Source organism: Cryptomeria japonica, chromosome 11, assembly GCF_030272615.1.
Source record: "Cryptomeria japonica chromosome 11, Sugi_1.0, whole genome shotgun sequence".
In the NCBI taxonomy this organism is placed as follows: domain Eukaryota; kingdom Viridiplantae; phylum Streptophyta; class Pinopsida; order Cupressales; family Cupressaceae; genus Cryptomeria; species Cryptomeria japonica.
Genome location: NC_081415.1, coordinates 544615143 through 544641962, shown reverse-complemented (window position 1 = coordinate 544641962; position 26820 = coordinate 544615143). Strand labels below are relative to the sequence as shown.

The window sequence follows — 26820 nt, the reverse complement described above, 5'->3', positions numbered from 1 at the left end:
GAGATTCAGCTATGGCTGCTCTCATGGCTAGTTTTGCCTTCTCCCTTTGCAATTTTTTCTCTTCCCCAGCTGAAAGTATGGCATTAATGTCTCTTTTTATTTCTTCGGTGGCCCCAGGACATACCCTAGCATCATGCTCCTCGATGCCTGCTAGGTGGTATTTGAGGTAGTTTATGCCTCCATGAAATACCTTTTCACATTTAATGCAAATCATCGACCGAGGGTCCAGTTCTTCACAGGAATACCTCCAAGCCCTATCTCTAGCACCTTTAGGACAGGTGCCTCTATATCTAGATGGGCATGGTTCTAGTGGTCAATCATACCCTAAATTTGCCATACTGAATTAATGGTTAACTATCAACTTACACATACAAAGTGAAAAGACAAAGTTAATATTTTAGTTAAACAATTTAGAAAACTATCTAAATTAGTTTAAATAATTTTGGACTCCACATAAAGTTTAAAAAAAAAAAAACTATTAGGGTTTGATTTTTTTTGAAAAACTAGAGATTCTTAAAAAAAATAGTGAAAAATTCAACAAAACTTGTCAAAAATAGTGTTAACTCTTGTTCCAATGACTCAAAATCATTTTTGACTACTTAGGAATGATTTTCTATTCACCTAGATGCAACAAAAAATAAATAAAATGTTTTAGAATGTAATATCCTAGTTATTTTTTTTTTCATTTTCAAGGCCAACAATAATCAACAACAAGAAGTTAACCCGTTAAGGTTAGAAATCATAAAACTGAAACATGCTGAGAAAGTAACCCTTCCACTTTCTGATCACCAAGTGCCCAATGTGGGAAGGTGAGAGCATACGGTGTTGAGGGGATCAATAGCTTAATTAACTGAAAACAATGCAATGCTTGGGCGACAAGCCAGCCCCTTCCGCTTATCCAGTGGGAAAGCAAGGAAACTTGGCGGTGAACCAGCCAAGTAAGATACACCAAAAATATGAATCACTCAACTGCAATATTTCAGCGAGAGGACTGCAATTATATAACAACCTCAACTCGACTGCGTATGAAGCGGGAGGACCATTACACATAGATATCACTCTACCACTTATGCAGTGGGAGGACTGAAATTACAATTTTGCTTGATAGTAGGCGGCAAGCCAGCCTCTTCCACTTTTCAACGGGATGAGAATTATAAAGCAGAACTAGTTAGTAGTACTACTACTTAACCTTACAAAAATAGAGATAAGAGAAAGAGAGTAATGCAGATTATCCCAATAAGAACATGAATTTATGCTAAAACCAATCTGCAGACTGGAATTACAAACCAGCAGCCTATGAAAACTCTAAAAAACTCATAACTCTCTCAATACACATCCAAATCACTCCAAACCAGTCCCAAACCCACACTATACCAATTACAATAACAACCAACCAAAACAAAGATACCAAAAACCCCTTATTAATTTTGCATGCATCCCAATGCAAAACAGAAAACCATGCCGAACTCTAGAATTTCGATTTTGTCTAGTAAATCCAAAACTCCACTAAAAATGCCAAAAACTTACAAAATGTATCGCCATTACTGGGAAGGATGAAAGAGCTGATACCCATAACCGTCAGTCGCTTCAACAGAGAGGTGTGATCGAAAATATACTTCAGCCACAGGCAAACCAGCAAGTCCCCAAATCGTTCCAACACCAAAAATGACTATGGCATGATGTAGTAGAATACAACACGCAGCTAGGTACTGTGTTTCAAGTACAAAACCGGGAAGCACCAGGGAGACGCACTCCGAAGCCTCAAGTTATGTTGCCAAACCGGCAACATAACATTACAGATTTTCAAGATGATGCAAATGGGAGCCCAAGGCTCTTCTTTATAACTTCATACTATCAAATTCAAATGCAAATTGCTCCAAACTCCACTTCCTTCATTTGCATTTCATTTCACCTCACGTGGACCCCAAGTGTGGCGCCATTTCCATAAGTCAACCTTCCCGCCAAAAAGGCACAACATAAAATAATATCCCTCCTAATTATTTCGACATCCCCTTACTAAACATAAATTTTGCCAAACACTTAGGAGAATAAATCAATAGCAATTAATCAGATTAATTAAATATTACACCTTAGGATAAGAAAATAATATTTAATTGTCACATATGACTCCCGTACTGATTACTGTCAAAACCAGGATGAAACTGAGCCAAGAAGACCATTGAACTGCTGCATGATCAGAGCCCTGTCCATTGCCAGAAATAGAATTATGCCACACTGCCACTTACTAAAAATAGTAAGTCAAGAACTAATGCTCCGAAAAGCATGATCTTCGAGGCCAGCGACAGAGCATGGAGAGCTCAGTAGGACAGTATCACCAAAATAGCCATTCCCTGACTTACTAAAAATAGTAAGTCCTCGCCTCATCAATGTTGGACCCTCATTCTTCAGTCCACCTAGCCTACGGCTCTCAGGAATAGGCTAATGGACCATTGGAAGGTCATCAATGAGAAGGGGACATTACAGTCCGCCCTCCCCAAAATTCCTTGTCCTCAAGCAACTGTAAGGCTGGATGCAGTAAAATCTCCTCGTTTTCCCACGTAGCATCCTCTACTGGTAGATTTTTCCATTTGATCAAGTATTCCCTAATCACTCTTCTCCTCAAAGATCATTCCCTGAATTCAAGGATAGCTTCAGGAACCAAAATCAACTCTCCCTCCTCATCAAGCGGAGGTAACTCAACTAAAGCAACAACATTATGTCCCAAAGCCTTCTTAAGGCGAGACACATGAAATACATTATGGATCCTGCTGCTTGCTGGCAATTCCAACTCATATGCCACTTCTCCAATCCTCCTGCTGACCCTGAAAGGCCCATAGAATCGTGGCTTCAATTTATCAACCCCATTGTTCTTAAGAGTAGACTATCTGTAGGGCTGGAGCCTCAAATAAACCATGTCGCCCACCTCAAAGGTGCGCTCAATTCGTTGCTAATCAGCATACAACTTCTATTGATTCTGTGCATGCTGGAGATTGTCCCTCAGAATCCTCAGAATATCTTGACTTTGCTGCATCATATCCTTTGCCTGAGGGGTTCTATTATCACCAAATACCAAGTCCGCGAAGCTAGGAGATTCATAACCATATAGTGCCATGAATGGTGACATCCGGATGGACATGTGATAGGGGGAATTGTAACAATACTCCCTTAGGTGAAGCCATCTCACCCATGTATTCTGCTGCTCCGAGACATAGTTTCTAAGATAACTTTCCAACCACTTATTCACTATCTTGGTCTGCCCATCAGTTTGAGGGTGATAACTGGTGCTTGGAGTGAGCACAATACCACATAATCTGAAAATCTCCTACCAAAAAGCACTTAGGAACTTGTTGTCCCTATCACTCACAATGTTCTTCGGTAAACCATGTAATCTGAACACCTCCCGGAAGAACACTTCAGCAACTTGTGCTGCTGTAAAAGAGTTGGTGATGGCGAAGAAATGAGCAAACTTTGTAAGTCTATCCACCACCACATAGATACTATCCTTCCCTTGAGCCCGAGGCAACCCCGTGATGAAATCCATGGAAATACTTTCCCATTTTTGACCGGGAATAGGCAAGGGTTGTAACAAACCAGCTGGTAGAGTGTGCTCATCTTTGTTCCTCTGACGTGTATGACACTCCTTAATGTACTTCAAAACATCATTTTTAAGTCCCTTCCGAGAGAATCTCTCCCGGATCTGCCTGTATGTTTTAAAATAACCTTGGTGACCAGTGAGGGGGATGTCATGGAAAGTCTTCAAAATCTTCTCTTTTAATTTAGATTCAACCACTATGAAGATTCTTTCCTTGTACAGTATCAATCCCTCAACCAATTTGTACCTTTCATCATGAAAAGAACCTTCTATAAGGCTGGTTGCAAACTGATTTTTGGCATAATCAGCAAGCAACAACTCTCTCCAATCAGCAGTAAGCTCGCATAGTGAGCTTAAATGGGGCCTTCTAGATAAAGCATCTGCCACAACATTGTTTTTACCCTTAACATACTCAATATCGAAATCATAAGCCTGTAGCTTACTCACCCACTTCTGTTGTCTCTCATTTAAATCTTTCTGATGCATGAAGTGCTTAAGACTATTGTGATCAGTCTTACCAATGAATTTACTCCCCACCAGATACTACCTAAACTTCGCAAGGGCATGCATTATGGCAAGCATTTCCTTGTCATAGATTGAATACAGTCTTTCAAGACCTCTCAGTTTCCTACTCTCAAAGACTATAGGATGCTTATCCTGCATGAGGACTGTACCAACACCTTCTCTAGATGCATCACACTGTAGCTCAAACTGCTTGGTGAAATCAGGCAATGCTAAAACAAGGCAAGAACTCATGATCCCTTTCAACTGCTCAAAAACTGTCTGTGCCTTTTCGAACCATTCAAAAGCTCCTTTCTTTGTAAGATCTGTGAGGGGGGCAGCCAACTGAGAATATCCCTTCACAAACCTCCTATAAAACCCACACAATCCCAAAAATCCCCTCAAATGTGTTATGTTCTCGGGAGTAGGCCAATCAATGATAGCTCTAATTTTTTTAGGATCCACCTTCACACCACCTGCACTGATAATGTGACCAAGGTAGAGCAACTCTTCCATTCCAAACTCACATTTGGACTCCTTGGCAAACAGGGATTCATATTCTAATATGCTTAACACTTCATCCAACTGCTATAAATGTTCCTTCCAAGATTTGCTGAATATGAGTATATCATCAAAGAATATCAAAACAAACTTCCTTAGCTGTTCTTGGAAGATTCTATTCATGCATAACTGAAATGTAGCGGGTGCATTAGTCAAGCCAAAGGGCATGACTAGGAACTCAAAATGCCCAAAGTGGCATCTGAAAGCGGTCTTCTCCACATTTGATGCTCTCATTCTAATCTGATGATACCCGGACCTGAGGTCAATCTTGGAAAAGAACACTGCCCTATGTAGCTCGTCAATGAGCTCATAAATCCTCGGAATAGGATACCGATTCTTGATGGTTTTCTGATTTAGGGCTCTGTAATCCCGACACATGCGCATGGTCCCATCCTTCTTTCTCACCAAAACAACAACTGAAGCAAAGGGGCTTTTGCTAGGCCGTATGTAATCCATGTCAAGCGATTCCTGAATTGCTTTCTCAATCTCATCCTTCTGCTTCTTAGGATATCGGTAAGGAGTAGTCATGACTGGCTTAGCTCCTTCTTCAAGCTCAATAATGTGTTCGGCACCTCTCCCAGGGGGTCTGCCAAGAGGTGGGTTTTCGAACACCTTGCTTCTCTTGGTTATCAAGGCTTGAATGTCTTCAGGATAGTTCCTATGCTCCTTTTGTGGTTCTAAGGGCATGACCATGATCTTGCTTCTATCCGTGATCATTGCTGGAATGTCCGAGGAATAGCTGCCCTTGTCTACCAATGGATTGGAAGGCATTATCAAACACTCTGCTGCCCACTCCATCTGATTATGGCGGATCAGCCTTTCCATTCTTTTCAAGGATACCACTTTAAGTCCACCATGCGACATTCCTCTCAACACTACCTTCTTCCCTTCAGATATGAATTTCAGCTCCATGGTTTGTAAGTTTAGTGTGATCTCACCAAGAGACCTCAGCCATTGAATCCCGAGGACTGCATCATCAGTCCCACCAATGCTCACCACAAAGACATCATCTCTGATTTCATGATTCCCCAACTTCAGAGACATGTTGGAAATCATTCGGTTATAGGATATAGTAGAGCCATCTGCTACCATGACTTTGAAGCCCTCAACTTCCTCTGCCACTAGTCCCTTTTTTGCAACAATCCTCTCATCAATGAAGTTGTGCATTGCACCTGTGTCAATGAGAGCAATGACACGATGCTCTCCAATCACACCTCGAACTCTAAAGGATTCATTTTTGTGAATGCTCGAGAGTTGAGCAACCACTCCTCTATCTTCTAATCCAAATTCAGGCCCTTCAGGAGCCTCTTCATACTCGCTGTCCTCAACTTCAGTTTGTTGTTCTGAAATTTCTGAATCTGATCCATCTGCAGAATGGCACTCCATCTGATGCAAATTCCCCTTTCCATGACACTTATGTCTGGGGGCCCAAGGTTCTCTGCAAGAATAACAAAGATTCTTCCTTCGGAGCTCTTGACGGAGCTCTTCATCCATACGAGGAGGGAACCTCTTGGTCTGATTCGTGAACTTCTTCTTATCCTTTCTGAAAGGAAAAGGCTTGGACTGAATTCTACTCCTTGGGGCAGCCAACTCCATGCTTCGAGATTTTTTAATAGCTTCTGCCAGGGTGGGTGGATCAAAAGCTTTGACCCAACCTCTCAAGGGTTCCTCAAGTCCTTCAGTGAAAAGGACAACCAACCGCTTCTCTAAGATGCTACTTACCATGACTAACAGGTTTTGGAATTCAGTCACGTAAGTGTCCAACGAACCTCGCTGCTTGAGTTGTGCAAATTCTCTAAACTCCACCTCTAGATCCCTGGTGCCAAATCTCTCAATCAGCTTGTTGGTGAAATCAGCATAGGTGGTGATTAAGTTATGACCAAGGGTGACCAACCCATGGTACCACCATTTGTGGGCCACTCCATCCAAGTGCAAGGTAGCAAACTTGATGGCATCCTCCTCCGGCATAGGCCTCAAGGACAAGTAATTGTCCAACTTTTGTACACATGCTCTAGCTGTACTCTTAGCGCTTCCATCAAAGTGTGCTAAGGTCACTCTTCCAAGAGCTTGCTGATAATCTCTTGGAGCAGTAGACTTATAGTCATTCCTCCTTCCTCTCTTCAATTTCTGATTCATAAACTGATCCAAAGTTAGGATATCTCGGATCTCACCAGGAAGAGAAGCATACTCCATGTAGCTGTTTCTTATTTCATCAGCTGTGGGTATTTCTGTTTAAGCTCGTTGTACTTCTCTTGGCAGAAATACAGGTTGCAAAGGTCTAGGGGTTGAACCTCCATTATTACTCCTGTTGTTACTCCCATTTCCATTGCCTACAGGAGCATTAGAAGTACTGGCTTCTGGTCCCTTGTTGGGTTAGTGAGGGACCCCAACAACGTTCTAGTTAAGCTTGGCCAGCAGTAGAGACATCATGTTCATCATGGCATTGAATTGTCTCTCAGCCTTCTTATCAGGTGCCTCATTCGTTTCTGTAGTCTTATCTGCCATTGAATCCATTAAATCTGAAGAATCTAAATCCTTCCCTCTGTTTCTCAGTACTTCTGAAAATGTGTCCTCTTCCGACACTATCGGAATCTGAAACTGTTGTCTCTTTTGCTCTCTGTTGTAGTATCTGACGTCTCTATCACTCTTGGAGACTTCTGAACCCACTGAAACTCATAGGCTGGCAGGAAAACCAGCTCTGATACCACTGTAATATCCCAGTTATTTTTTTTATTTTTTTTCAAGGCCAACAATAATCAACAACAAGAAGTTAACCCGTTAAGGTTAGAAATCATAAAATTGGAACATGCTGGGAAAGTAACCCTTCCACTTTCTGATCACCAAGTGCCCAATGTGGGAAGGTGAGAGCATACGATGTTGAGAGGATCAATAGCTTAATTAACTAAAAACAATGCAATGCTTGGGCGGCAAGCCAGCCCCTTCCGCTTATCCAACGGGAAAGCAAGGAAACTTGGCGATGAACCAGCCAAGTAATATACACCAAAAATACGAATCACTCAACTGCAATATTTTAGCGGGAAGACTACAGTTACATAACAACCTCAACTCGACCGCTTATGCAGTGGGAGGACCATTACAATTTTACTTGATAGTAGGCGGCAAGCCAGCCTCTTCCACTTTTTAGCGGGATGAGAATTACAAACCAGAACTGGTTAGTAGTACTACTACTTAACCTTACAAAAATAGAGATAAGAGAAAGAAAGTAATGTAGATTATCCCAATAAGAACATGAATTTATGCTAAAACCAATCTGCAGGCTAGAATTACAAACCAACAGCCTATGAAAACTCTAAAAAACTCATAACTCTCTCAATACACATCCAAATCACTCCAAACCAATTCCAAACCCACACTATACCAATTACAATAACAACCAACCAAAACAAGGATACCAAAAACCCCTTATTAATTTTGCACGCATCCCAATGCAAAACTGAAAACCACGCCTAACTCTAGAATTTCGATTTTGTCTAATAAATCCAAAACTCCACTTAAAATGCCAAAAACTTACAAAGTGTATCACCATTACTAGGAAGGATGAAAGAGTTGATACCCATAACCGTCAGTCGCTTCAATAGAGAGGTGTGATCGAAAATATACTTCAGCCACAGGCAAACCAGCAAGTCCCCAAATCGTTCCAACACCAAAAATGACTATGGCATGCTCTGAGAATGTAGTAGAATACAACACGCAGCTAGGTACTGTGTTTCAAGTACGAAACCGGGAAGCACTAGGGAAACGCACTCCGAAGCCTCAAGTTTTGTCGCCGAACCAGCAGCATAACATTACAAATTTTCAAGATGATACAAATGGGAGCCCAAGGCTCTTATTTATAACTTCATACCATCAAATTCAAATGCAAATTGCTCCAAACTCCACTTCCTTCATTTGCATTTCATTTCACCTCACGTGGACCTCAAGTGTGGCACCATTTCCATAAGTCAACCTTCATGCCAAAAGGCATGGACCCACGATATTCACTTGGAAAACATTAGAGATGCAACATAAAATAATATCCCTCTTAATTATTTCGACATCCCCTTATTAAACATAAATTTCGCCAAACACTTAGGAGAATAAATCAGTAGCAATTAATCAGATTAATTAAATATTACACCTTAGGATAAGGAAATAATATTTAATTGTGTCACATATGACTCCCGTACTAATTACTGTCAAAACCGGGATGAAACTGAGCCAGGAAGACCATTGAACTATTGCATGATCAGAACCCTGTCCACTGCCAGAAATAGAATTATGCCACACTGCCACTTACTAAAAATAGTAAGTCAAGAACTAATCCTCCGAAATGCATGATCTTCGAGCCCAGTGACAGAGCATGGAGAGCTCAGTAGGAGAGTATCACCAAAATAGCCATTCCCTGACTTACTAAAAATAGTAAGTCCTCGCCTCATCAATGTTGGACCCTCATTCTTCACTCCACCTAGCCTACGGGTCTCAGAAATAGGCTAATGGACCACTGGAAGGTCATCAACGAGAAGGGGACATTACATAGAAACATAGAGAAAAAAAATCAGAAAACCTACTTGGGAATCTGATTTTTCTTCAAAAACCACCTCAAATCTGCTTGAAATCCGCTTGGAATTGGCAAGAATCGATGGAAATCACTTTGCAAGTGAATTGGAGTGTGTTTCCCCCTTCTTTGCAAAATACCAAACATAAAATAATGAAATAAAACACTTATTGCCGTTTTCTGTTTATGTGCGCAGGCGGGCAATTTTTTTTCACAAACTCGCCGAGTTTTTGGCAAAAACTCAACGATTTTTCCTAGCGAGTAAAATTCGTAACTACTCGCCAGGAAAAAACTCACGAGTTTTTAAAAACTCTCCGAATACTCAGCGAGTAGTCCAACTATGCCCTTAGATACTGCTCCCATCAAAGGGGTAGGGATTGAGTGACTTGCGCTTGGCATAGTCACATTTGGGTACCCATATTTTAAAAAACGATTTTTTTAATAATAATGTTTTAAAAAAATGAAAAAAATTCCATTTTTTGTTCTTAAAGTCATACCTATGCTTGGGGGACTATACGACCTGCCAAGCAAATTTTTTTTGCCTCAAAAGCTCCCAACATCTAAATTGGGCAAACTTATAGTCAAAATATTTGTTTGGCCTCCTGAGTGCTATAGCGAGGTCCATTTGGGCCAAAAATACTTTGAAAAAAATATTCACCAGATCTGAGCTTCAAACCAAAGAAACAGGACTCGGACTCGACAAGGGTGACTCGACTCGAGACTTGGATCGGCCAGGACTCAGCAGGACTCGACAAAGTGAAAAACCCAAGAAATTTAGCGATTTTTTAAGGATTTAAAACTTGTTTCGTGCACCCTTTATTAAACAAACCTTAAATACACAATAACATCATCAAATAGAAGTTAATTTGATGATGATCACATACACAAGTGTCAAGTATACATCGATCACATTATGATTAGTATAAACGCAAATTGTAGCTGAAGGAAACAACAACCAATAACCATAGATATATAAATAGTGTCAAATGTAAAAATATTACAAAACTCATGGAATATGAAATCCATGACATCAAAATTCAAATGTTCCAGTTCCACACATATATCAAAAGTAAAACAACAAGAAGTCTATGGCTCAAAGGAGCCTGGGTCCTTCCTATGAAGGCATCTAACCCTAAGGTAGGTCCTGGATGCGTCAACAGCCATAATCTCTCCCCGTGACTCCATTCTACCCTCACCAACATCAGCTGTGTCTGGCTCTAGCTCTAGCTCTAGCTCTGGCTCTGGCTCTGGCTCTCCTCGCACTCTAACCTCCTCCTCTACCATGGCTACAACCTCAGCGTCTCTATCTACCTGGTCGATCCAATCTAAGTCCTCATCACCAAAGATAGGATCTGTAGTCTCACTGATCCACTCAAATTCTGGATCAACCTCCTCTAGCGTGATCAGGGTGTTGTCATGGCCCATAACCTGTTTCTGTCTAAGATGGAGGTTGTAATGAACAAATACAAGATCATTCAACCTCTCCACAGACAATCTATTGCGCCTCTTGGAGTGTATGTGCTCAAACATACTCCAATTGCACTCACAACCGGAAGCACTGCATGGCTGGCTCAAAATACGAATGGCTACCTGTTGAAGATTTGGTGTTTTAGGACCAAACATCTGCCACCACCTATCTGAGATGAGAAAAAGGAAAAAAAATCAGCCTCATTTAATAATTAATAACAAATTGAATAACATATAATTAAAATTCTACTCTTAATTTCTTAAAATATACATTTTACCTGGCTGCATTTTTGTCCGATTTTCTTTGCAAAGCAGACGAGAGAAGACCTCCCCTTTAGCATTAGAAAAAGCCTCTAGCTCCTGGACTATACTACTGCTATGACCAGGCTACATTCGCTCTATCACTGAGTAGAGCCACTAAGAACCTCCTCATCCGCCTTGAAATCAGGGCGGAAATGGAATGCCAGATTGAGGTAATAAGCAGCTGCATGAAGGATCTTGTGAAGCTGGGTCTGCCATCTCCTGTCAATGATATCCCAAATGGGACGATACTTACTCTCATCCCCTTCATAGGCAGATCTGATGCCCTCCTTGGCCCTATCCATGCCCTCGTATATGTATCCCATTGCGGGCTTCTCCCTGTTAGCAACACGTAGGAGAACTACCAAGGGCTCAATGAACTGCAAATATTGTGAAACAATATGTAATATCAGTTAATGTAAGTGTGTAATTGTGAATGAAAATAAGCAAATAAAAGAAAAATACGAATAAAAATAAAAAGTTAAAACATAAGGTAGAAATTAGAATGCTTAAAAATTTTACCTTCACAATCTCAGCACAAGGGGTCCAAAAGCCTGGCTCATCAAAAATGTAATCTGCAACATCAACTCCTGTAGTACTCGTAGCATAGGATGAGGAAGTCCACTCCTCACCGACAAACATACATCTCAAATCTGCCTTACTCCGAATCAAGGATTGCAGTTTGATGAGGTTAGTGGCAAATCTAGTGATTCCAGGACGAGCCAACTCCTTCTGCCCCATGTATTGCCTCATTAAGTTAAGGACCCATGCATGATTGTATACAAATTTGCAAATATTTTTTGCCTTCTCTACACATGTCCTGATCCATGCAATCTTACCAATGTCCTCCAACATGAGGTCAATGCAATGGGCGGCACATGGAGACCAAAATATAGATGGGTGCCTCTCCATCAAAAGTTTACCTGCAGCAACATAATTTGTTGCATTATCGGTCACCACTTGTACTACATTCTCCTCACCCACTTCATATATGACCTCCTCTATAACCTCACATAGGTAAGTGGCATTTTTAGAATGTGCGGAAGCATCAATGGACTTCATGAACATGGTGCCACCTAAAATTTGAAAACAAAGCAAAAACAGTGATCAATGATCATTCAATAAATCTCAACTCAAAAAATAAAATACGAATCATTAAATAAAATTCAAGTTATTCAATCACCTGCAGAAGAAACAAGAAAATTTAGGAGCGTTTGATTTCTCCTATCAGTCCAACCATCGGTCATGATGGTGCAACCCTTCTTCTTCCATATCTCTCGATGTTCCTCTAATGTGGCTTTTACATCAGCCACCGATTCTATCAAAATTGGACCACTTAACTCGGAATCAGAAGGGGCTTTGAAACCCGCCCCACAAATAGCAATGGCATCAACCATGTTCTGCCAATAAGGAGACCTATCACAAATAAATTAAATAAGATAAGTATAAAATTATAAATATTAGACAAAGTCACAAAACAAACTAAAAATATTAACAACTTAAAAACTTAAAACAATCAAATAAAAACTAAAAGGAATTACCTGGCTACAAAGAATGGAATATTGCAATAAAACCAAAATCTTCCAATTGCACCTTTAGCCTTATTGTGTACCTCTTTGTTCCAAGCCATGCTCTCAAGTGAAGGCTGGGCACCAGGAGTAGTGCGTGGCTCAAAATATGAATCCATCGTAGATTTACAAACTCTAGGACCAATGGTTGGAGTTGCACTGATACTCCCACTAGCACTGGCACTACCAGCAATAGAAGCACTAGCACTCCCACTAGGACAATATGGAGGCATGGAAGAGGCCTCTCCAACACAACCAATGCTAGTCTGAGCCAACTCCTCCCTTTGCCTCTTCTTTATTTCTTTTCGAGTCTCAAATGTGTCTAATAGCACTTGGCACTCACGAATAGCCTCAGGAAATGCTTTTGTGCAAGGCTCTGCATCATGGCCACGTATGCCGGCAAGGTGGTTTTTCAATCTATTTATGCCTCCATGAAAGATTGTTTTGCAAAATTTACATTTTGCCTCTCCTCTTTTTTGCCCGGGAAAAAGGTTCTATATATTTCCAAGCTGGATCTTTTCTACCCAGGATTCCTCTATGAGGAGGACTGGAACTAGACATTGTTTTTAAAAGTTGAAGGTTGCTAGAATAAGACACAATTACAAAAAAAATGAATATTTGTCCATTGATAAATTATAAATTAATACAAAAAAAAATATAATAGCAATGTTTTGATTTTGATACAAAAATCAATGTAATAGAATTTCTATTGATTTTTTTCAAAGAAATTAGCAAACCTACCATGTAGATTGTTTTTTTCATTTCAAAACATAAAGAAATCAGCAAACCCTACAATGTACATTTTTAAACAAAAAAAATTGTACATTGTAGGGTTTGCTGATTTCTTTAAGTTTTGAGAAAACAAAAAACAATCTAGATTCTAGAGGTAGGGTTTGCTGATTTATTTGAAAGAAATGAATACATATTACAAATGTTTAAAAAAAAATGTAAATTGTCCTTATAAAACACCAAAAAAACCAAAAAATATAAATCTTACCTCTTATAAGAAGGTTGAAATGAAATGCAACCTCTTTCCAATCCTCTCTAACAAGCTTTTGATGCACCAAATGCAAGTATTACACTGCCCCAATGTGATTTCTTGAATAAATTCTACTCCTCCTTGATGGTTGCCCTACTATGCTCTCTTCTTTTTCCTCACAACTCACTCTTCTCCTCCTATTTTTACAATAGAATGAAATGAGATGCCTTTTACAACTTAGCATAAAATATAAATGAAAAAAAAAACACGTAAAACCGTTTTTTAACATGTTTTATTTTTGCTTTTTCGGCTGTTTACGCAGGCCGAGTTATGGGCTCGGGACTCGCCGAGTCCGAGCCTAGTCACCGAGTCACATGACTCGCCGTGACTCGGCCAAAACTTGCCGAGTCCAGGTCCGAGCCACCCAGGACTCGCTAAGGGTGACTCGACCCGTGACTCGCCGAGTTTTGGCGAGTCACGGAACTCTGCTTCAAACCCTTGTTTGCCAAGTTGCAAACGGTTGAGTGAAACAAAAACCAATTCTAATTTACTCGAGCCTCGTGGACATAGTGTAATGGCCAAAATATTGCCACTATAGCCAAAAGAGTTGCAATCACCAAATCTCACCACAAAACATACATGCAATATAGGATCAACAAATCTTTGTTAACCCTTTCTAATTAGATTGTATTAAATTGCAAAAGAAGAGCATATGAAAATTGACACGATCATAGTAGAAACTCAAATTACACAAGAAAAACTTGATGATATAAACTCTATGAAAAAGGAAGGGGCTTGCTAGATTCAAAGCTCTAATACCACGTTGGAATCACTCCAAGCTCTGATACCATGTTGAAGTGAGCACCCCATATCATTAATTTGCAACACCAAATAACCTCCACAAAGATAAGAGAGAAGTAACAACAAAAGATGCTATTTCAGCAAATCAGGAATACAATGTGATTGCGATAGATGATTTGCAATGCAAGAGGTACCTTCCTTATATAAGCAAGGTAAGACATAGGGTTAGACAAGATCATGACATGTGTCTTAATCATATGACATGAGACAACTAACAAAAACAAATATTAAATGACCTAGGACACAAGTATTGGAATCAAGGTGTCTCAACCTAGCCATTCCTAGCATTTTATTTAATTATTAAATGTTTAAATTGTAATTCCTTGCTCAACATATTTTGTCATCTAGTGTGACATGGTATGGTGATTTGTCTTCATATTGGGAGGTGACATGGAAGATGACAAGGATGTATGTTGTCCCTACATGGGGTAGTAGACATCCCACTTTGGTAGAGATATTTTGCCATGTGTCGGCATCTTAAAAACTTTTGTAAGTCATAATTGTATGACAGATTCTTATGATAGGTTATGATGGATTTCTATGATAGGTTGGACAAGTGTTTGAAGACAGCTTGCATGGAGAATATGGGCGCCCAAGTTGGGTTATGACAAGTTGTAAGAGAATTAGTTAATTATAGTCATTTATGACGGATTCTCTTATAGCTGTAAGTGTTGTCATTTATGACAAATTCTATAATAGCTGTAAGGTGCATAAGAGTTTTTGTCATATCTATTTCTAGCAAAAATGAAGCACCCAAGTTTGGAGGCATGTAGGAGGGGTTGGAGAATCTTAGGCAAGTGTTTGTTGCATGCTTAGAGGTGTTGGAAAAATGTGCCACGTGGATCTAGATGCCCACCTCTTTTGGCTTTGTCTAGAAGCTACTTAAAACTTGTAAATATCTATATATTATGTCTTTGATGAGGGTTTGAGAGAGGAGTGAGGAGAATTGTTCTTGGCAAGGTTATGTTGTCGGAATTTGTCTAGAAGAGCAAGATGTAGACTCCATGTAAAGGCTTAGAGCCTACAAGTGTACTATAATAGTTTATTGTAGATTAATACATTGGTTTGATGCTTTGGAGAGTGGGACTTTTTATTCGAAAGGTTTTTCCCCACATATATCGGTATTCCTTCTCTTTTGTCTATCTTTCTTCTATTGTTCTTCTTTGATGTTCTTGAAGTGTTGATTTAAATGTCGTTATGTTGTAAATTTTTTATCAGATCTACAAACTACATTATCTTTCCTCTAAAGGTTAATGGATGAGAAATTAACTATGTCTGATCCTACTTTAATGGCTTAGTAGTATGTGCTTGTATCAAGCTATTAAAACCTGATTAAAAGAACATAGTATACTGAAGGTGCATACCAGTTATCAGAAGTCCTTCTGGGTTCATCTTTCCCTTTCAATGATGTAAATGAGATAAGAAAGAATCTTATCTAGACAACAAAGACTTCTAGAAAGATTCCTAGGACCTAGGTAAACATGCGAATAGAACCCACCAGGTGAACTAGTTCGGTAAAACATTTTATTCACACCAACACTCCAGTCTTCTTTTTGAGATGGTGGAGCCGGAGTTTGTAGGATAACCTCCATTTTCTTGAATCTACCTTGATACCTTGGAAAATATGGTGTCCGAGAAGAATGCCTTCAATCATCATTAAGAAACATTTCTCATGGTTTAGGGATAGCCCATGTTCTTAACACCATTCTAAAACTCTTTTCAAACTTTGTAAAGCTTCATAAAATGTCTTTACATGAATTGTGAAATTATCCATGTATACCTCAACACAGGTAGTAGTTAGATTTGTGAAAATTGCAAGAATTTCCCATTGGAAGGTGGCTGGGAGATTGCAAAGATTGAAAGGAAAAAATTACGGGCATATATTCCCCAAGGAGAGGTAAATTTGATTTGGTCTTGGTCTTCTAGAGCTACTGGGATCTGATTGTATCCACTAAAACCATCAAGAAAAGAGAGGAATAACTGCTCCCAACCAAATTATCTAGAACTTGATCTATAAATGGAAGTGGGAAATAATCTTTCTTTGTTGCTTTGTTTAGTTCCCTATAGTCTATGCAATCCTGCCATTTCCCAATTTTCCTTAGAACTATAAGTACGGGGGAAACCCATTGGCTATTTGAGATGAGATGGATGAATCCCAATTGCAGTGGTATTTCAATTTCCTTGTTGACTATTTCTCTTAAGGCTCGGTTAATCCTTCTTTGTGATTGTCTTACATGCCAAACATCTTTAGTATAAATATGACAAGTACAAATATCTGGGTGTATTAATCCTTAGTGTTCCCATGCAAAGGACCTATGTGTGTTCCTCTAATAGTTGTTTCAACTTTATTTTCTGTTCATCTATTAGTGCATCATTGATAAGCAATTATTTGTTGGATTGAATCGTAATTTGCTTTGTTTTGACTTGTATATTATGGATATTCCTAAACAACATGTTTAATAAATATGGACAAGGGAGGAGTTGGTGTAAATTCGTAAATGTTGACAGTTTGTTTGAGGGGAGATTGTTCCTATTAGTGAGAAACTATTTGGTAATATTGTTTTTTGGTATAGATCCAGAGTGTTTGGCGTTGTCCAAAAAAGCTTCCGAAGATAATTATTTCTCCTTTTGATGCTCTTGATATTCCTCTAGAGGTTCAAGTGACCATAGCCAAGGCAAAGGCATCTTCCTCATCAGAGTCTGTTATATCATCTATCCTTGGGTTTTAGACAGGTTGGAAGGTTTAGCTGGTGAATACAAAGATAGTTCGTTTTGCTTGATTCCATTGGATATCATTATGCTTCCCTTTCTGCAATCGATGAGGGCAGCAACTGTGGCTAACAAGGGCTACATTTTTCTTCTTTTTTCCACGAAGGACAAGAAAATCCACAGGGTATTCCCAAGTATCAATTGTAACAATTACATCTTCCAAAATCCCTTCTGATTGAGCAGTAGTTTTTGGTTGGACATTAGACATAGATACTGTTTCTTCAGAATCAGATGTACTGACATTGATAGCAGCGCCTGATTCAATCAGAACATTAGACACTTCCATCACATTTATACTCAATATGATGCTAGGGCTCCCTAGGTCACTATACCTTTGTGGAATTAGTTTCCCAGATTCGTACGTCAGAAAGTTTTCTCCTATTTGGATGGCGGTGAGAAACTTCTTTCTTCCAGGAGTCTTAATAGCCTGATTGATTTCAGGTATGTCCTTAATGGCTCGGAGCAATGGAATCCCAATATTTATTTTTTAGTTCTCTATTCAATTGAGAATCCATAAGATGTTTCTGAATTTCTCTAGAGTGATCTGAAGCTACAAGTTTTTGCTGAAATCATTGTGGAAAAGGGGCCGTTTTTGGGTTAGGCAGATTTTCAAGGTACTTTGGCTCTAGAATTTCTTTAGTAGTGTCAAGTGGTGAGGTTTCTTCTAGTTTTTCAGAAGAAGGCTTCGTTTGAACTGTACGAGTTGTCAAGTGGATGTCGTTTACATTGATCACACCAAACATGGCAGTGCTTTGGTCTACATTGTATGCTGGTTGTTGGGACCTGTTATTCTTAGGATTTGGAACCGGTAGGGCAAGAATTGAGCTTGATTAACCTGTTCATTGGTGCTTGAAGGTAAAGGTTGGTTTGGACCAGCATCAAAGCTTGGGGTTGATTCCCATACCGTCTCTGTCCTTGATTTGGTTGAGGGATCCATGCTTGCTGATATTGATTTTGGTTTGACCATTGAGGGGCATTCCAAGAAGGAATAGTCCATTTAGGTGGACCCCAAGGCGTTCCTCATGGTGCTTGAATTTGTTGGGGAGGCATTGGTAAAGGGGGTGTAACCCTTTGTCCAAACAAAGGATTCGGTCTAGGATCATAATGTCCATGATATGAGTTAAAACCGGAATTGGATTGCTTCTAGACAATAAAATTAAGTTCCTCTTCAATTTGTGGAGCTCTTTTCAAATGGTTTTTGATCTCAGGGAGTAAGCTACATGCACTAGTGGCATGTTTCTTTTCACAGATTCCACATAATTCAGGCTGGTTCAAAGGATACTCTTTGAGTGGATGTTTTGCATTGCACTTAGGGCAATAAATGGCCAATGGTTCTGTTGTCTTTTTGTTTTCCTGAGCACTATCCAACGTGATGTTGAGAGGTAGGAGGTTGTTAGTCTGAGATTGGCTAATTCTTCCATCACTTTAGCAATGTCACTAGAACTGTTTTGCCTTTAGTGATTTCACTAGAACTGTTTTTCCTTTTTCTTAGCATTCTGCTGCAGGCTCTAGTTGATTTTTTTTTTAATGCCTGATAAACTTTTTAACACGACTGGTGATGCTGGCATAACACGCCCTGGTGATTCTGGCATAACACGCCCTCCGGCACCACGTGAAATTCTTTTGACCTGGAGCTATGAACTGACGAAGTCACAAATGGGGGACCTAATCCCCATTTATCAAAGCTAAGGCTCAAAGCTGTGAGCATGTTGGTTCAACAAAGGCACATGCCTGCAATCACAATGGTCCAGCGGGGATTTGAACCTTGGCGGCCACAACACTTAACCAACACTATAGGAAGAGTCCCTTTGCTATAGGCTCTAGTATGGGAATGGTCTCTGCATATTTTTATGATATCTTCAAAGATTAACTCATTAATATCACCTCATCCCATAAGATCTATTGTTCTTTAGAATCATCCTCAATTCCTCTAAGAAAAATAGATTTGCTGAGCTCCTCATCTAGACCATTGCCACATCTCCTATGAACAAACAGGAAACAATCTGCATAGTCCTCCAAGTTTTCATCTTCTACGTGTTTCATTCAAAAGAGTTCATCTTTCCTATCTCTCACCCGACAGTAGTCCTGGTATTTGTCTAAGAAGATAGTCTCCATTTCATCCCATGTATGTATAGAATTGGCATTTAATCCCATGAATCAATGTAAAGCTGATTATTTCAGTGTTGAGGGAAATAGCTTTAGTTTCTAATTGTCAGTTCCATAGTCACAGGTTTGATAGAGGACTTTGAATTCAAACAAAAATTGATCGGGATCTTCTGATGTTTCCCCCTCTCTAGCCATGCTTCTTTGTGTCTTACAGACTCTTTAGTACCAATCTGAGGTTCAAATGCTCTTAGCTCACCACTCCCACTTGATGTAGTAACAAGCGTAAGCGAATTTCACTAACAACTGAAATGCCAACTGATAACAGGTAATTATAACTTTCTCTGATACCAACTGATAACAGGTAATTCTAACTTGCTTTGCTACCAACTTGAGCCATAAACAGGGTTGATATTCTACACACTGCATATGTCTTCCTACTGAAAAATCTTTTTAAATACCTCCAAAACAAAGTAAAGTGCGAGACACTAACAGCATTGCAATATCATTGGTAATTTGGTAGTATAGTAACATCACAGAAACATAAAAAAAATAAAGAAAATTTAAGGGAACAAACACAAGAACTCAGAAGACAAATGTTACTCTAGAGACACCCTAAAAGGGAAAAAATCTAGTAAGAGTGAGCAATATGCCCCCCAAGCTACTACGCATCAGTGAAATACATTGTTTTGAGTTGACAACACATCTACAAATTCTATACATGCTATCAACATGTTGGCCTATAACCCTACCATGGCGTCGAAGATCAACCCTTAACACTATCAGATTTTTCTAAGATAAGCAAAACAATGAGATTAAGGAAATAGATATTATTAATCTACTAGAATTTTCTAATTATTTTCTCATATAAAAAGTTATTTGCATGTATTAATGCTCGTGAAAAGAAAACTCTTGAACACGATGGAAAATTGAAAAACTTGCTCTTCAAATAGTCATTTCTATATAGGGAGAGAATACTCTTGTTAAGCATTATGCTCAAATCCTTAACGATGTTCCTTGGAGTTTTATATGAAGCACCATTAAACTCTTGCAACAGCAATCCATGGGATATGAAAGGCTTAGAAATTGTTTTTTCAATGCAAAAGCTACGTCTTCCAGAAGAAAATTTTTCACACCTCTAGCATTAACTGTCTTCGTGAACTTTCTTTCCCTTTCCAATTTGGCCCCTAGTCACTCATGTCTAACCTTATTCAACGTCCCTTACGATGAAAAAACCTTACCAATTATACCAACAACGCCATTAACGAGAGTCGCCAAACAAAACTATTTAAATTTTAATAAGTCTTAGGGGTAACAATCTCTATTAAAATCCAGTCATACCCACAGGCTATCATCTACCGACATATATCAGTAATTCTAACCGAATCCTGAAAAAGAAAAATAGTCACTATCCCTGGACGTAGCTTCCCCCTCAAACTAAGTTTTCCTGAATCGCCTCAGCTCAGACTTTTATAGCTCAAAATTAATGCCCATATGTGTCAAATTAATGCACCTGAAATGAAAGTAAATCAATTTGGGCTTGCAAGATTTGATTGAGCAATATATGGTACCTCCGGATTAAACACTGTGGAATGGCCTTAGCCATAAGTTTGTGAAACTATGGTCCCCTCCAAAACATGGTTAATGGACGTAAGAAGTCGGGACAGTCAATTTTTTTTAATAATAAATCCAATTTTAATTAAGAAAATCTAACTTGACATGATGAATAAATAATTTTAATGACATCTGCAAAAATCAGGCAGTCTAACGCATTGAGAATAATATCTTTAAATTACCTAAACTCTTTTTGATAATTGATCTCATACAATAGAACTTCTTTCAAGACTGTCTACTTTAAAATTGTTTTCATATTAAATATAAATATCCTCATAAACTACACACTATAATAAAATAAATGACAATCCATTTTCACCACCACCCCTTACAAAATATAAAGAAAAGATAACATAGAGATGGCATGCCCACAATTCTAATAATTTCCTTCTAAGTTTGACACGTAAATTTTCACCTTGTATGAAATAGAAATAGAATTTTTGAAACAAATTAGCTTCAGTTTGCATCTTCTTTTCCCAATACAGTTTAAAAATGCACGGTCTAAGCGAACAGTGCCCAAGTTACTTCATGTCATCATTTCCTGTTGGAAATTAAATCTTCAATTTATTTAAATGACTTCAGGTGTATTGTCTTCATGCACGATAGAAGAACTAGGTCTGGAAACTGAAACAGAAAAAACTAGCAATGCACTGCTGGAAAGAGCATGGTCTCCAGGATGGAGCCATGCAGATAAGGCATTAGACAGGTTTCTTGCAGGGCCTCTCCTAGAGTATGCAAAACAAAGAAAAAAGGTCGATGGTCGCAATACTTCATTCCTCTCACCTCACATACATTTTGGAGAGTTGAGTGTAAGGAAAGTGTTTCACTTGGTTCGAAGGAAGCAAACTATTTGGTTAAGAGAAAGGAAGGCACTTGCTGAAGAGAGTGTGAATTTGTTTCTTAGATCAATTGGTCTGAGGGAGTACTCAAGGTATCTTTGCTTCAATTTTCCTTTCACGCATGAACGACCACTACTAGGAAATTTAAGATTTTTTCCTTGGAGACCGGATGAAGGTTTATTCAAGGCATGGAGACAAGGACGTACAGGCTATCCATTCGTAGATGCCGGAATGAGACAATTGTGGGCAACAGGATGGTTGCATAACACAGTAAGGGTGATTGTTTCTAGTTTTTATGTGAAATTTCTTCAGCTTCCCTGGACATGGGGAATGAAGTACTTTTGGGACACGCTGTTGGATGCAGATATAGAGTGTGATATTCTTGGTTGGCAGTATGTCTCTGGTAGTTTGCCCGATGGCCATGAGCTGGATAGAATTGAAAACCCTCAGGTACATTTATATAGCATCCGTATGTAGTTTCTGCTTTGCTTTCTAGAGAAGACTAACACTTTTACTGCATATTATTAACTCTATTTTTTCTTTTGTTGGATATCCTGTTTACTAGGCTGAGGGTTGCAAATATGATCCTGATGGAGAATATGTCCGGCAATGGTTACCTGAACTGACAAGAATGCCAACCGAGTGGATACATCATCCGTGGAATGCTCCAATAGCAGTACTCAACGCTGCCGGGGTTGAGTTGGGTATAAATTATCCAAGACCAATTGTAGAGAAGGCTTCTGCTCAAGAACGTTTGCAGCAGGCACTTTCAGTAATGTGGGAACGAGATGCAACTGCAAGAAGAGAAGAAGGGTTAGGTGATACGCTAGAAATTCAAGGCACGGGAGGTCCATTACATGAAAAAATGGTTGTTCCCAAGGTAGTTGTGATGAATAAATCTGACCCATCAGTTAACCCATGGAGTGATCAACAGGTTCCTTGTATTTCCACTGCTTCCAGCGTACCAGAAGCCCCTTGTGTGAAAAATAACTTCACAAGCAATCTACAAATATCTCCAAGTGAGTCAGAGAAGGTCCCTACAGTAGCCACAGAAGCTAATTTTGATAGCTTAAAAAAATGTGAGGAGCAGAATCAGTTACTGAGGATAAGACCTGTATCTGTAGAGAGTGATGAACATTCTACAGCGGTGTCTTCATCTGTCAGAAAATCTACAGATTTGGAAAGTAAACCAAGTGCTATCCCACTGTGGTCACAGGTAGCAGATACTGACCTAGAAACGGCATCAGAACAAGCTGGCCTACAATCATCAGTTGAATTGTTTGGACAAAAACGTACCCTACAATTGTTCAACTGTACCATACCCATGGTTGCCAACAAGGTACTACTCTGTACTATATATTAATTGCCGAGCTTGCATATTTTTTGGACTACCTCAGGAAATGGTATATGAACTGCTATGGAAACATGAATATTAATGCCAAAGCCGTCATTGTCTCCAAGCTGCCTAAGGATCCTCCTGGAAGATGGTCACTTTGGTATTAGCATACTTCACATGCTGTCTTCTAGATTTTTAAATTATAATTCAAATACCCAGATCAACTCTAGAAGAGAATCGAGGTTTAAAAAGTATTGGTTTTTTCTTGCAACTTTCATCATTTTTGATTGGCAAGTGCTTCTCAACCATTACCCCTGCCAAAGCTATCTGAATATTCTGCTGTGACGGCTGTGATGGTTGTTAGAACTTAGAAGTGTGAATAGTTCGATTTGCTCTAGCCATTCATATTTCTACTTGAAAAAGTGCTCTTTGTTTTGATTTTTCTCGTGTGAGTCAGTTTCTAACAATGATGATAATCATAGTAACTATTTCTACTTTCTTGTAAGGGATTATAAATCTGTTCTTTTGATTGGTGTTATATGCTGTTGTCTATCAGATTGAAGATGAGGCCGAAAGCTCAGTTAAATATGGTTGGACAAGACCAACAAAGAGACAAGCCAGAATTGACAATTGAAAGCAAATAAATACACTGTAATCTCATCTGTATGGCATGCCACGCTATGTTCATTTATTAAGTTTGATCAATCCATTTTCAGAAATGACTGTTTGGCATTGCTGCTTTCTAAATAAAACTTGCTATATAATTGTGGGTTCCATTTGCTTCACTATTTCTACTTTTCCATACATCAGGAATAACAGCTATACACTGGTAGGAATCGAAACCAGTCACATCCCCAAAAGTGGAACATGCAAGGATTACCAGATGCAGATTGGGAACAGTACATTTTTGGCTCGCTGTCATGGCAATCTTGTTGGAATGTTTTAATTTGTCAATCCTTCTCCAGTCTCGCTTCAGGGAAATGTTTGTAGAAGTAGGGGCTTTGTCATTGGCAAATTATAAGAAGAGTGATCAGATGGCGTGCAATTTTTGTTCAATGTAAATGTGTTGGACTTCCCTTGGATGAAGGTTGATTCTAAATACTTGGATTCTTAGAGAGAACTGCATATGTTGCACTTTATCTGAAATTGTTTGTAATGGTGAACTAAAATCATTCGTTACAGAGAAAGGTTGGAACTATAACGATAGATATTTTTTATTTAAGCATTTGGCGCTCACAGGTAATTTACCTATCTTGCATTCTGCAACTACTCGTGATAGATAATTTACCTATTTAGCACATAAGATACAATACATAAGCTTGTGGGTATGCAAAACTATGAAAATGCATATGGCACAAAGCATGAAAGGCATTCAGACATCTCAAACAACTAGAAACTGTTGTCCTTAATTTAATATCAATAAATTTTCTCTTGCTTTAAGCATTTTTGGTGTTTTATTGTATTTGCCCGTTAGATATTTGGTTGCGGAGTTTTTAATGAACGATGCCTCTCTGTTGATTATTAGCTGATTGCACTGAAAACAGAAAGTATATGTGTCATTGCTTTCTTTGATTATTTTAATGCATTCACATACATGTTTCAAGTAATTATAGCACCAATTATAGAGAAACGGAATGCATATGCTAAAAAGAGATTTGTTTCAAATCTCATGATTATCCCATTGATGATACTCATATGCACAACCTTGACATATACAAATTATATGTTAACTTGACTCTTGGAACAAGCATGTAGTCTTACATGAATTCCTTGTGGTATAACTTCCAAAGATAAAAAATTATATGCAACTCCTTTAACTCATTGCTAATCATGAATGTTGATGTTTAGTACAAGCCTATAAAAGAGAGGGTTGGGGAGGAAGACATTGGCTCTTAGGAAAATAATGTTGTTTGAAACCCTCTGTTAAGAGAGAGGCCTTGGCTTAAAACAATAATGTAGTTTGAAATTCTCTCTTAAGAGAGAGAACTTGGGTTTTGGAACAATCATGTAGTTTGAAACCTTCCCTTAGTCTTACATAAATCTCTTGTGACATAATCCCAAAGACTGAAATCTATAAGCAAAGCTTTTAACTCATTAAAAACAATGAACCTTTATGTTATTTTACTACAAGCCCATAGGAGAGGCAACAAATGTTGTGTACTTGTAAGGTAGAGAAATAGGGATCACTAGTCTAAACATGCAAACTAAGAATTAAAACCCAATCCCACAAATTGCATTAGAGAAAACCCAATAGGCCCAACTACAAACCTATCAGGTGAGTTGGGCACTTGTGGTTTTGATTGTTCTCCTTTTGACTGATTGAATTGATTGATTGGAAATGAAAGATGTAAAGAACTAGGGCTAATTGGTGTGAAATTGACAATGAACATAAACAAACAATCACAGAACTGATAATCAAAGATCAAACCTAGATCTAGAAGGAGGATGCAATGAGGAACCCATGTCTAATATTTGAGTTGAAATTGGGTGGACGCTATTGTTAGGCACCCTTGTCCAAGTAGGTGTCTAGATGCATAACAGGTATCAAACTGGTTTTAGGAGCTCCCAACCTTTTGTCTGGTCAAATTTTAGGTCAAAATTCCTGGACTATGGTGCTAAGCACCCTAGTCCTAGAGGACAAGGGCACTACACGTCCTAGTCCTTTTGGTCCTTTTGTTTGATTAATTTGGTCTTAGCAACCTTGTCTGTATCTGTATTATGCTCCTATGTACCCTATTTGAGCCTATAACATGTTTTCAACCCTAGATCTGCATACAAGAGAAAAGTGGTTTATGGACTGTATAGGGGCTTGCCTTAGTGAAACCCCATGTTGGGACTCAACCTTACAACAATGATGAATAGGAAATAGAAATTTGAATTGAAATGCTTGAATAGAAATGTTCAATTGAAATTATTATACCTTCAATTGATAATGCAATTTTCTTAAGATAAGTCCTCCATGTGTTGATGCAATAACATGATAATCGTCACAAATCAATCATGAAAATATAACTTGTAATGTCCCCTTCTCCGCAGTGATTAGTTCAACTAGCCGTTAGCCTATTTCGAAGGCCCGTAGGCTAGTCAGGAGCATAAATTAGGTTTTCCTATTTTTTAGGAGGATTCTTTGGTGTTTTTCAGGGGGTGTATGTGGGAGTTTGACAGTTTGGATTCTGGATTCCTTTTGGGTTTTCAGAGAGCTTTAGGATGGTTCGACATGCATTTGCATCGAGTTACTTTTTCTGGACTTACTATTTTTAGTGAGTGCGACGGCTGCTCAGAATGTGGTTAAAATCACTTTGGAAACACTTACTATTTTTAGTATGTACTATTTTTAGCAATTCTATTTTTAGCAGGATGTCAGCAGGCTTGTTCAGATGGCTATTTCTGGTAGGTCAGTTTGAGCAGTTGGTCTTCCCTCATTTTTTGGTGCTATTCTTGGCAAGGGTTCCTCAGCTCAGTTTAGTGACTATTTCTGGCAGGGCAATTCTCTCAGCTTGTTTCCCCATATCCTTGGAGCTTGTTTTGGCAGGTTCAGTATTTGATGAAAAATGGTGTTTTAAATTAAATTATAACTTAAGGCAAAGGTTGGATGATTTATTTAAAAGGGATTGCTTAAGTTATATTGATATATAAGTCATTTCCTTAATTATATATTGGGTGATTTATTGTTGAGGAAAAATACTTTATAAAGTGAAATATTAATACGACAAGATGGACGCCTTATGGAGAAATAAGTTAATTTTATAATATATTTCACTTATCTACCTTGGAT

At 38.8% G+C, this 26820-nt stretch overlaps 1 protein-coding gene across 3 annotated transcripts in view; it reads left to right on the top strand.

The window, feature by feature from the left end:
- LOC131041698 (cryptochrome-1) overlaps positions 1-24296 on the top strand; it is a 100512-nt gene extending 76216 nt beyond the window's left edge. The window contains exons 3-6 of one of the 3 annotated variants that reach the window (XM_057974877.2): positions 21453-22159; positions 22275-23048; positions 23602-23696; positions 23856-24296. In XM_057974877.2, coding sequence (XP_057830860.2) covers positions 21453-22159; positions 22275-23048; positions 23602-23679 — 1559 coding nt within the window. In that variant the 3' untranslated portion in view covers positions 23680-23696; positions 23856-24296. Of the gene's footprint in view, positions 1-21452; positions 22160-22274; positions 23049-23601 lie in introns of all 3 variants that reach the window. The other 2 variants (XM_057974876.2, XM_057974875.2) reach the window with 2 other exon arrangements.
- The last annotated feature ends 2524 nt before the right edge of the window (positions 24297-26820 follow it).